This window comes from Chlorocebus sabaeus, chromosome 27 (genome assembly GCF_047675955.1).
Source record: "Chlorocebus sabaeus isolate Y175 chromosome 27, mChlSab1.0.hap1, whole genome shotgun sequence".
NCBI lineage: Eukaryota > Metazoa > Chordata > Mammalia > Primates > Cercopithecidae > Chlorocebus > Chlorocebus sabaeus.
This window is the reverse complement of record NC_132930.1, coordinates 44,645,650-44,660,798: the sequence shown is the minus strand read 5'-3', so window position 1 is coordinate 44,660,798 and position 15,149 is coordinate 44,645,650. Positions and strand designations below refer to the sequence as shown.

Genomic DNA, 15,149 nt, shown 5'->3' with positions numbered 1-15,149 from the left:
TGCTTTCCCACAGGACAGATAATGACAGCTCACAGGCTGTTCTGAGAATTCAGGGAGCTGTGTGAAATACCCAAAATGAGCCTGGCCCCGACAGGCAGGTGGAAGTCACCCCACGAGGGATGTGGCCTGGCTCCTCGGCGCAGTCCCCAAAGACACTGGGATGACAGTCCTGCCGCCACCCTGCTCTCAGGCACAGCGCTCGGGGCCTTCCTGAGTGTGCACAGGCCAAGCTAACCTTCTGGCCCTCGGGTCAGATCCTAAGTCGCAGCAGGAGGGCAGCACACAGCCGGCTGCCGTCATTTTTCAAACGAGACCCCAGGGAAAGTGACTGCCTCAGAGCAAGACCAAGAATGAGCGTGGCTGCCTCTTCCCACTGCCCCACTCCTCCCAGGGCAACTTCGTGCAGGACCTACTGCCTGGGACAGCTGCGACAGACAAGTTTGACAGCAAAGAGCAGGCAGAAAGCTGATGGGGCCTCCTGTGGAAAGCAGCAGAGCCACCGATGCCGTGGGTGCCACGGCCCCTGGGGTCACCGGGCTCCCTCCCTCCACAGGTCCTGACCTGCCAGCCCCAGAAGAGGGAGCAGCTGGGGCAGCAGGTGCTACATTTTGCTGTTATAGTTTTAGGCCCTGACATTATGCTGAAAATCACTACACAAATTATTCCCAAGCCCCTTCTCTCTGTCAGGCCCTAGAACACAAAAATGAATTCCACCTGCTCTGCCCTTGAGTTCACAGCCAGGCAATGGCCATTTAGAGCGAGAGAGCACATTTATTCACTCAGCAAACATTTACGGAGCACCTTCTCTGTGCTGAGAACGTTCTAGTGTGATCGTCACGTGTGTAAAACAGCGCTCTGGCTGCTGCTCCCCAGAGGAGGTGCAGGGGTGCAGGAAGTCAGCGCGGCCCAGGCACCCCCCCAGGCAGAGCCCCCGCTCTCCCAGCCCCTACCCTCTGACACCCTGAGCATGGCTTCCCGACCCCGACTCCTGGACCCCCACCCTGCCCGCCGCCAGGACGGTCTCATGCATTCCCAGGACTTCACTGTGTGGCTTCTGCCGAACCACGCAGGGGACGGAGCCCATCCAGAGCCACGCACCAATTGCCCCTTCCCAGGAAGGTGACTGCAGGGTGCAGCTCCTCCTCCAAGCCCTGAGGCTGAGCTGGGAAGCAGCCCTGGGCTGTGTAAGCCTGAGCTTCCATCAGGGCGCTGCCCAACGCGAGGGAAGGCGTTTGGGAACTGGGGTGGCTGCTGAAGGCAGGAAGCCAAGGCTGTGGGCAGGGGGCAGAGAGAAAGAGCAGGAGCTGGCGAAGCAGGGGTGAGGCCTGCGGGGCGGGCATAAGCCGGCCTGGGATGGGAGCTGCTGTGGGGCCTGGGCTGTTGGCTTTGGTGGGTTTTCCCAACTCCCAGGTATAACCTCAAAGTTTCAAAACCCTATTCTTAGGCACAACCCAAGAAGTCCAGTGAGGCCAGGCTCTGGCTCGTGTCCACCCAGACCTCTCTCTTCCTTCACCCAAGCATCTGCAGGTGCCCTCCACAGAGCTCATCAGGAGTCCCCTCCCCTCGCGACTGCCCAACGCAGAACTCCCCATCGACCTGCCCCTCCAGCCCCCACCCTGCTGCCCCGGCTAGCCTTGCTGCCACCCCCAGCCAGGCCCTGGCCACCTGAGAATCAGCCTTCAACGTCCTCTCCCTCAGCACAGTCGGCTGCGTCCCATTCAGCCCGCCTCCTCCTCATCTCTGGCCTCTGTCCACTCCCATCCCCACCGCCATTCCCGGGTTCAGGCTCCTGGTCCCCTACCCACCTCACTGCCCCAGTCTCTCCAGGGTGACCCAGCCTCGCAGGGAAGCCCATGGCAGTTTCTAAAACACAAATCTGACCATGTTCCTGGCATGCCCCGCACTCCTGGGAATGAGGGCCACGTCCGCAGCTGCATTCACCAGCCCAGCTTTACCTCCCTCCTTCCACCCTCCATACCTGCCTCTCCTCCTGTCTTACGTCTGTCAGCAGATCTAGACGCCTTGGGGACGGTTCTGGTGCTACCAGCCCTGTGCCTCCCCCGAGAGGTGTCTGGGCCTTTACAGTGGGTGGGACTCACTGCGCTGCGCGGACCCACTGCTCCCAGGGCGCCCCTGGGCCTTTGCATCCCACCTTAATGAGGCACCTTGGGGACGACCAGACCAGGTGGTCCTCCATGTTAAAGAAACAGTGGAAAGAGTGACACTGCCCCTCCCAACCTCCTCACCTTCCTCTTGGGCCTGACAGTTTTCCTGCCCAGGGCCCTGCGCAGAGCAGCTTCCCTCCTGCACTGTCTCGGAGCTCTCTGAACACTGCCCGTGAAACGGGGACAATGCACCTGGTTGGTATTACCCTCGGGGGATGCATTGCCAGGATTCACTGTGTGTCCCCTTCCTTTTTCCCTTTGACCAAGAATCAGCCGGGACAGCCCTGCTTCCCAGGTGTGCTGCGCAACTGCCTGCCCCGATTCCTCCTGTGTTAGCTTGTTTTCACGCTGCTGATAAAGACATACCCCAGACGTGGAAGAAAATAAAGGTTTAACTGGACTTACAGTTCCACATGGCTGGGGAGGCCTCAGAATCATGGCGGGAGGCGAGACACACGTTCTATATGGCAGCAGCAAGAGAAAATGAGGAAGAAGCAAACGTGGGAACCCTTGATAAACCCTCCAGATATCGTGAGACTTATTCACTATCATGAGAGCGACGGGAAAGACCAGCCCCCATGATTCAATCACCTCCCCCTGGGTCCCTCCCACAGTGCATGGGAATTCTGGGAGATATAATTCAAGTTGAGATTTGGATGGGGACACAGCCAAACCGTATCACCGCCTTCCCTGCACAGGTGCGTGTTCCCAGGCTGCTCTCCCTGCACAGGTGTGTGTCCCAACGCCCGTCTCCCTGCACAGGTGTGTGTTCTGATGCTGCTCTCCCTGCACAGGTGTGTGTCCCAACGCCAATCTCCCTGCACAGGTGTGTGTTCTGATGCTTCTCTCCCTGCACAGGTCTGCTTCTTCTGCAATCAATATGCACGATGCTTTCAGGTCCTATCGCTCTGGATGAATCCATCAGGAAAACCCTTCCCTTGCACTTTTCCTATGATATTACCCCTGGTTTTAAGCCTGTGTCACATTCCCAGAGACTGGGAGCTCTTTGGGGGCAGGCGCTGGCTGCCTGTTTCTGCATTGTTGCTGTCTAGCACTGGCTTGGCCCAGGAAGCTTTTCAGAAACACTAATTTAACCACAGCAGCAGCGCCGGATCCTCTCACGGCATCCTGTGCTCTGTGCCAGGCTTTGTTCCAGGTGCTTTCCATGAGTCAGCTCACCAGCCGAGCGTTCAAGGTCTGTTTTACACTCGTCAAGCAGGCACATACTGATCGTGACATATCCCACGACACCTGTAAGACTTGAATCGAGCTGACATCCTCTCTGTGGGTTATCTTTTCAGCTTTAGAGACTGTCCCATTTTCTGTGACTAATCATTCATTCACTTATTAATCCAGGAAATATTCATTGAACACCTACCAAGACTGAGGTGCTGGAGACACCATGGGAAAGAGAACAGTCAGCCCTGCCTGGTCGGGGTAGCTGGAGAAGGCTGGCTGTGGATGGAGGTGGATGTGAAGCCAGCGGCCTTGCTAATGAACATGTAATTATAAGTCATGGAGAGGACATGGAGAAGGACTTGGGCTTCTGGCTGTGGCCGATTGGGAAGTGAAGCAGGCCTCCCATGGACACATGGGGAGGAAACCGTCAGGCGCAGGGGGATGGGCGTGTCACGTGGGTCTGGTGGGCATGTGCTGCAGCCTCACCCTCTCTGTCATCATGCACTTGGAGGGCCCAGAGACACTCCCTTGGCTAAGGTGTTGGGAGACGTCCACTGGTTCTGGGATCTTTCTTGAAAAGCTCTGTGGTGACTGCTTTTTCAAGTCAGAGCAGAGAGCAGGAGCCGTCACCACTGAAACTGGGTTCTGGCATTCCATTGGGATAATGGCAACTCTTAATTTCCAGAGACAAAGTAGGCTTGTGTATTGGGATGGGAGACAAGAGCTTAGCCATAATCATCATGGTTGAACCCAGAGAGATGTCAGCGGTGATGAAGGGATCAAGGTGTCTCTGGGATGGAGGTCCCCACACAGGCCACTAAGGTCTTCCCTTGATCTGCACAAAGCAAACGGAGAAACAAACACACTCTGTCTGGATCTGGGAATTAGAGACCCTGCTTGAGTCACCACAAAACTTAGGGTCTTTATCAATCCATCCCCAGACCTGAGCCGGGTTGCAGACATGAAGGCCCTTGAATACAGGGGACTTATAGCCCCTTAGGCATGGTCCCGCCATGCATTTATAACAGAGATTTCCTCCTAACCTTCGGGTCTCCATCGGCAGACCCAAAGGCCCTTCAATACAGGGGATGTGACAGCCCGTTAGGCATGGTCCCCCCATGCATTTATAACAAAGATTTCCTCCTAACCTTCAGGTATCCATCTGCAGACCCAAAGGCCCTTCAATACAGGGGATGTGATAGCCTGTTAGGCGTGGTCCCCCCATGCATTTATAACAAAGATTTCCTCCTATCCTTCCCCAAAGACACTTACTGGAGTGACGTGCACCAAGGAAGACTCCTCACAGTTTGGGAGAATGAATGGACGCTATCTCTTACCTCGAGCAAATTCCTTGGGATCAACCAGACCATGTGGCTCACCAGTCAGAGTAAGGGTTTGTGGTGGTCAGGATATTGATGGGTTTTGGCCCCTGTCTGAGTTCCAGTGGGCCTGGCATGTTACTGAACCACCCTGTGATCATTCCCTCCACCTGAATGTGTAGGTGAGACACACACATGGCAACAGGCAGAATCCTCACATGACTTCCAGACACAATGGCTCAACGTGGTAGGAAGGGCCAAGTGGAAGGCCCCTGTGAATTCTTCTACCTACTAAAACAGTAAACAAAAGCAATATTGCAAGATCAGGAGAACTGCAGAGATTAGTGCCATGATCCAAGCAAGGCCTGAAGGATGCAGGGGTGGTGATATGGTTTGGATCTGTGTCCCCACCCAAATCTCATGTTCAGTTGTAATCTCCCGTGTTGGAGGTGGGGCCTGGTAGGAGGTGACTGGATTTGGTACATCCTCGTGATAATGAGTGAGTTCTTGTGAAATCTGGTTGTTTAAAAGTGTGCAGCACCTCCCCACCCCCTCTCTCTTGCTTTTTTTTCCTCCATGTGATGTGCCTGGTCCCCCTTTAACTTCTGCCATGATTAGAAGCTTCCTGAGGCCTCCCCAGAAGCAGATGCCACCATGAGTTCTGTACAGCCTGCTGAACCGTGAGCCCATTAAACCTCTTTCTTATAAATCACACAGTCTCAGATATTTCTTTATAGTAATGTGAGCACAGCCTAATACAGGTGGTGATTTCTATTGCATCTCCATAAACACTTGTTTCTCCTAGGTAAAAGACTGAGCTTGTGAACTTTGAAGGTGGTGATTGCAATGGCAGCTTCAGTTCCAGATGTGGTCAGTTTCACTGAAATAAACACAGTGCCTCGTGCCTGGTGTGCAGATCATCTGGTGAACACCTTTCAAGGTGTTCGGTGGTGATGAAGTATGATTCTCTACCGATTAGTAAGAACACCATAAGCAAGTTGCTTTCACCTGTCAAGAATAGCAGTGCACCTTTACGGCTGCTGCTCAGGTCAACATCAACGCTCCAGCTCTCTCAGTCTCCAGGGATGCCTGTCTCACTGTTACATAGAACACGATGCTGACCCACTACCTCCATAATATAACATCAATTGGGCCTGGTGAGGAGAAAACTGCCGATTCTCTAGAAGCCTTGGTAAGAGACAAATGTGCTAAATCCCAAATACTAAGTCAGCTTTGGTCAGGAATCTAGAAGCTGCTGTGGTTATTCCAACTAGGAACGACTTAATAAAGGGAATTCAAGGCTTACGCAACCATTGCAAGGGCTGGTGAAGGGAAGGGCTGGAGCGCTGCCATGAAGATCCTGTTCACTCACGAGGGTGCTCCCAACAACTTCACCAGAAGGGGCTGCAAATCTCAGGAACCGCTCGGAAATTTCCAGGAGACAGTTCAGTTTGTAACGGCAAAGTAAATGGTTCACAAGGGCTCTCCTGGAAGCTACATCCACCCTTGCTCCTGCCCACACGCCTATTTGTAACTGCCTCTGTGTACAGTGACCTCTCCTTCCTGTCTGCTGTTGGCATCGACATCGACGCCTCTGATTTGGCTGATTTTACTCCTGAAACACGGGGAAGTCGGTTCTGAGAAATAAAATTCTCAGGGTCTCCTTTGCATGAAGAGAACTTCAGTGGACACATAAGTAATGCTGAGTTGACAACAGACACAGCAGCATGCACGGTGAGAAATAAATGACCAGCAATCCTGCAGTCATCATTTGGGGATTTCTGGTCAGAAGCCATGTGGAATCCATATAATTACCTAAATCTCATCTTGCAGTTGTCTCAAAACAAGTATCAAACCTCTCTTTGGTTTTCAGAGCCGTGCACAGGGATTTTTCACTTTTGCTATATTTTACTCACACATTTATTTAGGTGAACACTGTTTAGCAGTGTTTATGCTACTACAATCCTTTCATACCCTCCAAATGCCCTATTACTGAAGTGCTTGCATTTGAATCACCCCTTGATGGATAAGAGGATATCTTTGAGGTTTTTTTTTCCTTTCTTGGGAGGTGCATGAATCATACATTTTTAAATGCATACAAATCCTTCTGTTTCCCTTACAAATGAGTAACAGAGACTGAAACTGAGCCACAGACTTTTCCTCTCCATATCCCTCTACAGTGGTCTTCTGGTAATTCAGAACAATGGAGGACCCTCAGCCCTACCTGCTATTCCCTCGTAAGCACTCTGTTTATTCTGCTTAGAAGCCTGTAGATTTTTAAATCTTTATCTTTCAAATTCTGGAATGTTTATAGGATGGACTTTCGCCTATTACCGTGTAAGCCTCTTTGATCTGCAAGCAGATATTTTTCAGCTCAGTTTATGTTGACTTATTCCCAAGGAATGCCTGGTTTTTACTGCTGAGCTCATGCAGTCTTTTACATATCTTTTGCTTTCTCTATTCTTCACTCCTCTGCTTGTCTTAGAGATATTTCATCAGTCTTACTTGATGGTGACACAGTTTTGCCTCGTCCTCTGTGCCGTCTCTTTCATGCACATTTTAATTCTGCTCCTACATTAGTGCTTTCCTTGCTCCTCTTGCTTCAATGACTTTCCTTTCTACTCAGCCTGCAGATTTGTACTATCTTGTTTCAAAGAGGGCATATTTTCTTACATTTTACATCAAGGCAAAATGCATATAATTTCCGAAATTCTCCCCAGCTGCCTTCAATGCACTCTTTTCCACACAGCGTGTCTTTTCTCCAGATCCACGGGGCAGACTTCCGGCTGCCTTAGACTGTAGGGTTATTTTCCGGGCCCCCCGGTACTGTGGTTGTTTTTCGTTCGAGCTGCTTATCCCCGAATGAGGAGGGCTCCCTTCAGACCTGGTGTTTTCCAGTTCACAGGCTGTGTCCTGTCTCCTGCCTGCTGCATTCGTAGAGCTGATCAAACCCTCTTTTCTGCTCTCATCTTGAAAGCAGCCTGGCATGCAAGGTCCCCGGACAAACCTCTGTATGCAGCAGGCTATGGCCCTGCATCTACCTCTGGGATTGAGACGGGGTCGTCCCCGATCCCACTATCTGATTTTAAACCCATGCCGCCTGAGATCCCTGGGATTGAGACAGGGCCATCCCTGATCCCACCATCTGATTTTAAACCCATGCCACCTGCGATCCCTGGGATTGAGACGGGGGGTCCCTGATCCCACCGTCTGGTTTTAAACCCATGTCACCGGAGCATGTATTTCTGGCTGCATTTTGTAGTTGTTCCTTGTCCCAAGTGCAGAGCCATGTGGTAGCCGTCTGTCACCTGGGCGCTGGCTGTCTTGCCTTCCTAGTCTATGTGTGGAAGCACTCTTCCTGTTTCTCAGCTGCCAGGGTGAGGCCCTACCTGTGGCTTAGAGGGTTGGGGGAGCATGTGATTTTAGAGTAAGACAGTGAGCCACAGGGATTCTTTCTGGGACGGCCATGTGACCTGATCAGTGTCTCTTTATGAGAAGATGATGTTGAGTCTGGAGCTGCTGCCGCGGTTCTGGGACCTGAGGACACCCACCTGCCCCTGTACCCGAGTGGTGGACTGTGGCTGGGAGAAACAGCCACACTGAAGGCTTTGCATTAAACCCTGTGACCCAAATCTCCAGTGGGGGCTTCACCCTGCGGCAATTTTATTACCTCCCTTGGTCTATCCATTTTCTCACTTTTCCTAATGACAATTTCACACCTCCTCCTGCTTCCTCAGGCCCCTCCCGCCTCACTTTCAGCAACGCTGGTGCTTCTCACTTTCCTGAGAACACAAGAGCCGTCTGAAGAGAAACCACTGACTCAGTGCTTCCTGGGCCACTGTTCTGAGGGATGCGGCCTCTGCTTGCACCTTCCTGGGCCTGTTCCGAGGGGTGCGGCCCTTGCCTCCACCTACCTGGGCCGGTTCCCAGGGATGCGGCCTCTGCTTCTGCCTTCCTGGGCCTGTTCCGAGGGATGCAGCTCCTGCTTCTGCCTTGGCCAGCCCCTCTGCTTGTTTGTGGGCTCTGTGCCACTGGCGCCTCCAGGACCTGCTCTGGGATAGGCCCGCCGCCTCCCGCACCACCTGTCTCTCCATGTCTACTGGGTCAGTCTCCTCCAACTCACCACTCTCTTCCCAAAACCATCCACATCCACACACTCCCAGCCGCTGCCCCAATTCTCTGCTCCTGAGTTATGAGAAACTTCTAGATAGTGTTATCATGTATGCTGGCTGTCTTCTCCCCCGCCTTCCCGATTCCCTCCACCCGCCCTGAGCCGTCTCTGTCCTCGTGCCCCCTGAAGGCCTCGTCTGGCCGGCTCATTCACGCAGCTTCTCTGCAGCCTGTGAACACCCCTCACTCAGCAGTGTGGCTTCACCGCCCCCTGGATGCCACATTCTCCCCTGGGCGCCCTCTCTGCAGGGTAGCTGCTCCTTCTCAGCTCGGACTTCTCCCCACCGAGGGCCACACTCACGCAGCCAATGGCTCTGGAGAACGTAGGCATCCGACAGCAGGTGCCCCCAGCTTAACGACTCCAAAAGAGAAGTTTTAATTTCTCACCCAGGCCTGCTCCTTCCCTGTTCTTGCCCGTGTCAGTTCACGGGGCCTCTGACCGCCCGGTTTCTCAGGCCCTGGACCAGGCAGTATGGCCCCAGGGGAGAATTGGCCTTGGGTCCTGGGCACACATTATTAAATGTCTGGGCTGGTGCCACTGAGAGCCTGGAACTGGCAAGTCTGAACTCACTCAACTGCAAAAAGCCCCCAGGCTGTGCGGGCTGCAGCAGATGTCCTGGTGGATGGGAACATGCCAGGCCCAGCAGAGGCTGGGGACAGCTGTGAAGTGCCATCGCCACCAAGCCCTGTTGGAAATGACAGTGCTTGGCAATCATTCCAGCAGCCCCAGGCTCATGCCACGTTTTCCTGCCTAAGGACTCTGGGTGTGGCTAGGATGGGTGGGGAAGTCAGGGACCCCCCTCCCCAAACCCACGTGTGCAGAGGTGGCTGCGTCTCCCCGGCTTTCCTTAGAGCTGCGCTTGGGCTGGCGTGGGCTTCCATCCGGCTGCTCCTGCTGCGTGGGTCTGCACTGCCCACGTACAGACACTGGCTCCTCCCCAGTGCCACCCCACCCCACTGAAAGAGGACTCTGTCAGTGCCTCCCAGCCTGGGACCCCCGGAGCTCACCTGTAGCAGAGCAAGCTGGGTTATCACTCAGTGCAGCGAGGAGAACCTGGGCGTGTCAGCGGGGTTAGAAGGGCCTGATGATTGTCAGGTGTGGGCAGTGGGAGGCGATTTGGCAGGGGACTCAAGGAAGCCGGGCTTGGCTCTGGATTGGGGGCTGTGAGGAGGCGGGGTCATGCTGGGATCTGGTGTCTCAATCAATCTTCTCTAGCTAGAGGGAGGGGTGACTCAGGGGAGGCAGGAGCCAGGCCAGTGGCACAGCAGCCTTCGCCCATCTCAGCAGGGAGCGGTGTCTACACATTTCTGAGGGGCTGGACGATGTTCCTGTGTGGTCTGATTGCACCGTGGTCTCACTTTTGTCTTGACTCATCTTCATCCTGGAGCGGCCTTGTCTTACGTTGGTGCTCGGTGACACTGTGTGTGTGGGATGGGGAAAAAGCCCAGGCACCGCTGGGAGTGCCCAGTGGCTCTGGATGCCAGCGGCCACTTCCTCTTGGCCACCAATCCTGATTTTGCACAAATCCCCGTGGAAATGGGTGCCGGTCTTGACAGCAGCCTCAGAAGCAGCGTCCTCACAGGGCCTTCTGGGGGCACATCCCTGCGTGCTGGGGCTGGAACTGCTGGGGGGTCCTCTGGAGAGGTCACGGGTGTGCCACAGAAAGGGGCCTCTGGGACCATGTGACTGAGAAATGAGGATGTTCATCCATCTCTCTCTCTCTCTCTCTCTCTCTCTCTCTCTAATCATGTAAGACAAGAGTGAGAAGAAAGAGTGTTCTTTTCCAGCTATTACAGTTGAAGTTTCAGAGAAGGTGTGGACACTCAGTCGCTAGCTATGGTGAACGCACAGTTTTTGAGGCTGAAGCATCAATTGGGATAGACAAGTCCCTGCCTCCTTCTGTCAACTCAAAGACTAAAGCAAACGGTATTTCAGAAATAAAGGAGTCCCATCAGATGTGGGACTGTGCTGCACCACCTCCAGGCCCTCAGCCTCTGGGGGTCTCTGCTTCTCTTCTGGAAAATTGGCCGACACTTCTGGTTCCCCTTCTGCTGGCTGCTGGCCTTGAGTGACAGAATGAGCCCATATGTGTGAAAGTGCTTGAGAGCCGACCAGGGAGATCATTACTTTGAAGGCCACTGCCATGTGCAGCCTCCCCCAACATCCCAACGTGTAGGGCCTGGTCCTTGTCCCTCGCACGAGGTCCTCAGCCACCTCACCTCTGGGACTATGATCCTAGGGGCCTGTGTGTGCGCCCACGTGCATTTTGGGAAGTGAGGAAAGTATCTTCACAATAAGGCAAAAGCTGATCAAATTCATTTAATCTTTGTTAAAAGCATCACAAATGATTCATCGATTTTTAAAAAGGGAAAATAAGAAGGAATGCATTGTCTTTTTGTTATGTGCATGGCAGCTGATGGCCTTGCTCCCAGGTGCCTGTGTCTACCTGAATGTCAAATATGCAGACCCTTGAATTTACAACCAAGGACAGCCACGGGCCCACGCCGCGATCTCCATGGGTACACAGACGGGAGCATATCAGACTGTATCAGATGCCACCTCCTTCCCAGGTGCTTGGGTCCACATGCCCAAAATGTTCTTAATAGAAATATTAACATAAAATACAGGAAAACCACAAATAACTAAGGGGAAAAACCCTACCCAAACAGCTGAGAGAATTAAACAAGTGGTCAAGGAAGGCCAGAGACCTAGAGTGGCTACCGCAGGCACTGTGAGCTAAGGGGGAGGGCGGTTCCCAGGGTTCCATGTTGCCTGTGGGCCCCAGGCCTGCGCTGTGCTCGCCATGGCTGTCCCTGTGTGCCTGACGCTAGCAGGCAGCCTGCTGGCCAGGGACAGGTGTGAGTGGGGTGGCCAGCAGGATGAAAGTCCCTGCAAAGGCGTCCTTGCAGACTGCAAGCAGGGGAGTGGGGGCTGTGGCAAGGTCCCAGAGAGTCATGGCCCATGTCCTGGATCCCATCTCCAGGAGGACCTTGAGGACAACTTGCAGGGCCACCTCTGGCGGGGGCGGGGGAGGTGGAGGGGGTGCAAGACCCCCAGGTGGGCAGGCAGGATGGGGAGAGAGCTTTGGGTCTGGGGGGCAGGTAGCATGGTTGGGGACACCTCCATGCCTGTGTAGCCCAGGGTGCTCCCCTTGTCCTGTGGCCTTGGACGTCCCCCAACCCAGGGACATGAGGCTCCAGTCTCCACAGGTGGTTTACTCAACAAGGAGCGGGCGCCTCCTCCCCACCGGGCACTGTTTGGGGCGTGAAGATTCAGCCCTGGGCTTTCCCCTCTAATGGAGCATGTTTCTTTTCTAGGGAAAATGGGGTAAAGCCCCCGAGCTCAGACATGGTACATGGGAGAACGTCTGCACCTTCATTCGGATTCACCCCCGGCCAGCGCGTGCCAGCCTGGGCTCTGGCGTTCTCCCCTTCTGAAGGGGAGGCCACGGTCATCTGAGAGCCCTGCCAGAGAGGAGGGGGAGGAGGGGGAGGAGGAAGGGGCTACTGACTTCTCATTTCAAGGCAAAAGGTGACCCCCCACCCCCCATATTCCTATGTGTAGACTTACACTAACATCCCTGATTCTAGGAAACTGAGGGGGCGGGGTATGGAGACCGCACGGCACTGGGGAGCAGAGAGCTGGGTTCAGGGCCACCTCTGCTGTGACCCTGCTGTGACCTTCAGTCACTCTCCTCCCTGGGCCTCAGTTTCCCCTTCTTGAAAATGAGGGGCACCCTGATGGCCCTTCCAACCCTGCCATCCTCAGCCTCTCCCAGCTGGGTTTCCACCGGGGTCCCTTCGCCTACAAGGAACTGCAGAAAACTCGTGCATCCAGAGCTGTCTCCACCACCCACCTTTCTGGGGGCTTCTGGCTCCTTCCAGAGCCCAGAACGGTGGGAGAAGAGCCATCAGGTGGGAGAAGCCTGCAGGATGGTGCTGCTTGCTGGCAGGAGTGAGGAACCATGGGCACAGGGCCCTGAGCCCACCCCACCCCATCTGCCCTGGGGAGAACCAGGGAGAGAGCTGCTGCCCCTCTGGGCAGAGGAGGTGCCCTGGGCACACAGGGAAAGGGGCTCCCGAGTACGGGGCTCTGACAGAGCAACCCCCGTGGCTACCACAGGCTATAAAGACAGAGAGTGAGACACCCCCACCACCGCCAACAGCTACCTAGAGAGGCATTTACACAGCTGCAGCTTCCAGCCGGAGGGCAGTGTGGTGGTAGGAGGGACTGGGCAGCCGCACAGGTGAGAGTGAAAAGCAAAGTCAGGAAGGCCCCGGCCTGTGCGGGGAAGGAGCCCGCAACACAGTGTGTGAACGGGTCCACAGCTCTTGCAGCCCGAGGTACTGGGCGGGGTCCAGGATGACCAGCCTCAGCCAAGAGAAGTCAGGCCTCGGCCTGAGTGACAGCACGTGGGGCGGCCGTGTGTGGGGTCTGGGGGCAGAACCTGCCCGAGTCAGGCCTGGTGTCCCATAGGGGCAGGGCCATGTCCGGGGGGTCCCGTGGGCCCCCGTGGGCCTGGGCGGGCTTCGACTTATCAGAGGGGGTGGTGCCTGTCGCCTGGTGTGGGGACGACTCAGGGAGGGGGCTTTCCGCAGGTCTCTGAGGGGCGCCGGTCCAGCCGCCGGCTTCACTGGTGGTTCTGTGCCCTCCGTGGGTGAAACGACGGATGCTGGGGCGGCATCAGCTCACCAGGTAGCTGTGCATCTCTCGGGAGTTGATGCTCAGGACCACGCCCGAGTGGTTGCCTAGGAAACAGAAGAGACGCAGGTCCAGTGAGCACAAGCCCTTGGCCGGGGCTGGAGATGGGGCCACGGGGGCCACGGTGGTGGCCTCAGCCAGCGCCTCGAGCCAACGTGCAGTGGGGCCTCCCTGGGTTCCTTCAGCCCGTGCAGGTGCAGGCGGGTCTCCGCGGTTCCTAGGTGGGTGCCTGAGGAATGGACTCTCTCGGTGCCATCACAAGCAGTGGGCCCCAGAGGGCCTGAGAGGTGAGGCCCAGGCCGGCCCCAGCCCGCCACAGCCACTGACCTGCGTGGGGGTCGCCCCCGGCATCGGCAGCAAGGGGGTGCGAGAAGGGCTGAGGCTCCGCCCCCTCCTGGCAGTGGGCGCTGCAGGGCGTAGAGTGGCGAGGCTCCCGGAGGCGAGAGTGGGAGAGAGGGGGGCATAGGGATGTCAGCGCCAAGGGGTGGTCTGGGCATCCCGGGTGGGGGCTGGTTAGGAGACAAGGGGATGGGTCGAGGACCCAGGACCCAGAGCTGCTCTGCCTCAAGGGCACCGGGAGACACGGCTGGGAGCACCCTCGGCACAGCCCGGCCACGCCTGAGTCCTCGTCTGAGTCCTCGCCCATCCTTCACCTGCCTGGCCCTTGACTTCGTCATCTCTAATGTGAGGGTCAACCGCACCCCTCAAAGGACTGTCGTGGGTTAGACGGGGAAGTGTGGCTGCTGCACTGGCAAGGGCGGCGTGGATCAAGGGCTTGGCTGCATGAATCTTACTACCCCACTAGCATTACTCTTTAGGGGCTTGGAAGCAAACAGCCGTCGGGGGCTGGGGAGCCGAGCCCTGTCTTCCTGAGACCCTGTGCCCTCTGTCCACTTGAGAAGGCCTGGGTTCTCTCAGGACCTCACAGCTGCCTCCATCACAGGGGTGAGCGTGGGGGTGACGCCGCCTGCAGGAGGGGGAGCTCCAAGACCACCTCCTGCCCTGGCAGGAGCAAGACCAGTGGAGGGGTCTTTAGAGTCGTAGGCCACTCACCCATGGCCTGGGGCCTTTGCGGGGCACACAGCTGTACAGCTACTGAGTCAGGCTTGAGCCCGGCTCCACCTCCTGTCACTAAGTGACCTGGGGAGGTTGAGTAACAGCTCTGAGCCTCAGCTTTCTCATCTGTGCAGTGGACGCAGTGTCGACGTCTGCCTCAGGGAAGTCAGATGGTGTCTAGGAGGCGCTGAGGTGGGGCCTGACACAGAGCGAGCCCTCAGTGAAGTACACGGTTCCTGTGATGTTTCCAAGGCTACAGATGCATCGCACCAAGAGGAACCCACCTGGGCTGGCGATGCTGGAGACAAGAGACCACCACCGAGGTTGGAGCAGACAGTCCTGGGGAGGGGCTGGAGACAGCGCAGGGGAGGCAGAGAGGGACCGTGGCCAGTCCATTCGGCTGCCCTGAGCCCTCTCAGGAGTGTGTGAAGGTCACAGGCTTTGGAGTCTGACTGGCCAGGATCTGGCTCCAAGGTCAGCCAGTGGTTGGCTGAGGCCGGGGTGAGCGACTTCTCCTTTTTGAGCCTCACTTTCAATAATTTGCACAGTAGGGACAGT

The 15,149-nt window shown here is 55.8% G+C and overlaps 1 protein-coding gene across 4 annotated transcripts in view; it reads right to left on the bottom strand.

The window, feature by feature from the left end:
- Nucleotides 1-11,138: 11,138 nt before the first annotated feature.
- The window catches only part of SORCS2 (sortilin related VPS10 domain containing receptor 2), a 550,792-nt gene continuing 546,781 nt past the window's right edge, over nucleotides 11,139-15,149 (bottom strand). For all 4 annotated transcript variants that reach the window (XM_073012526.1, XM_073012528.1, XM_073012527.1 and 1 more), the window contains exon 27: nucleotides 11,139-13,582. In XM_073012526.1, coding sequence (XP_072868627.1) covers nucleotides 13,518-13,582 — 65 coding nt within the window. In that variant the 3' untranslated portion in view covers nucleotides 11,139-13,517. The remainder of the gene's footprint in view (nucleotides 13,583-15,149) is intronic.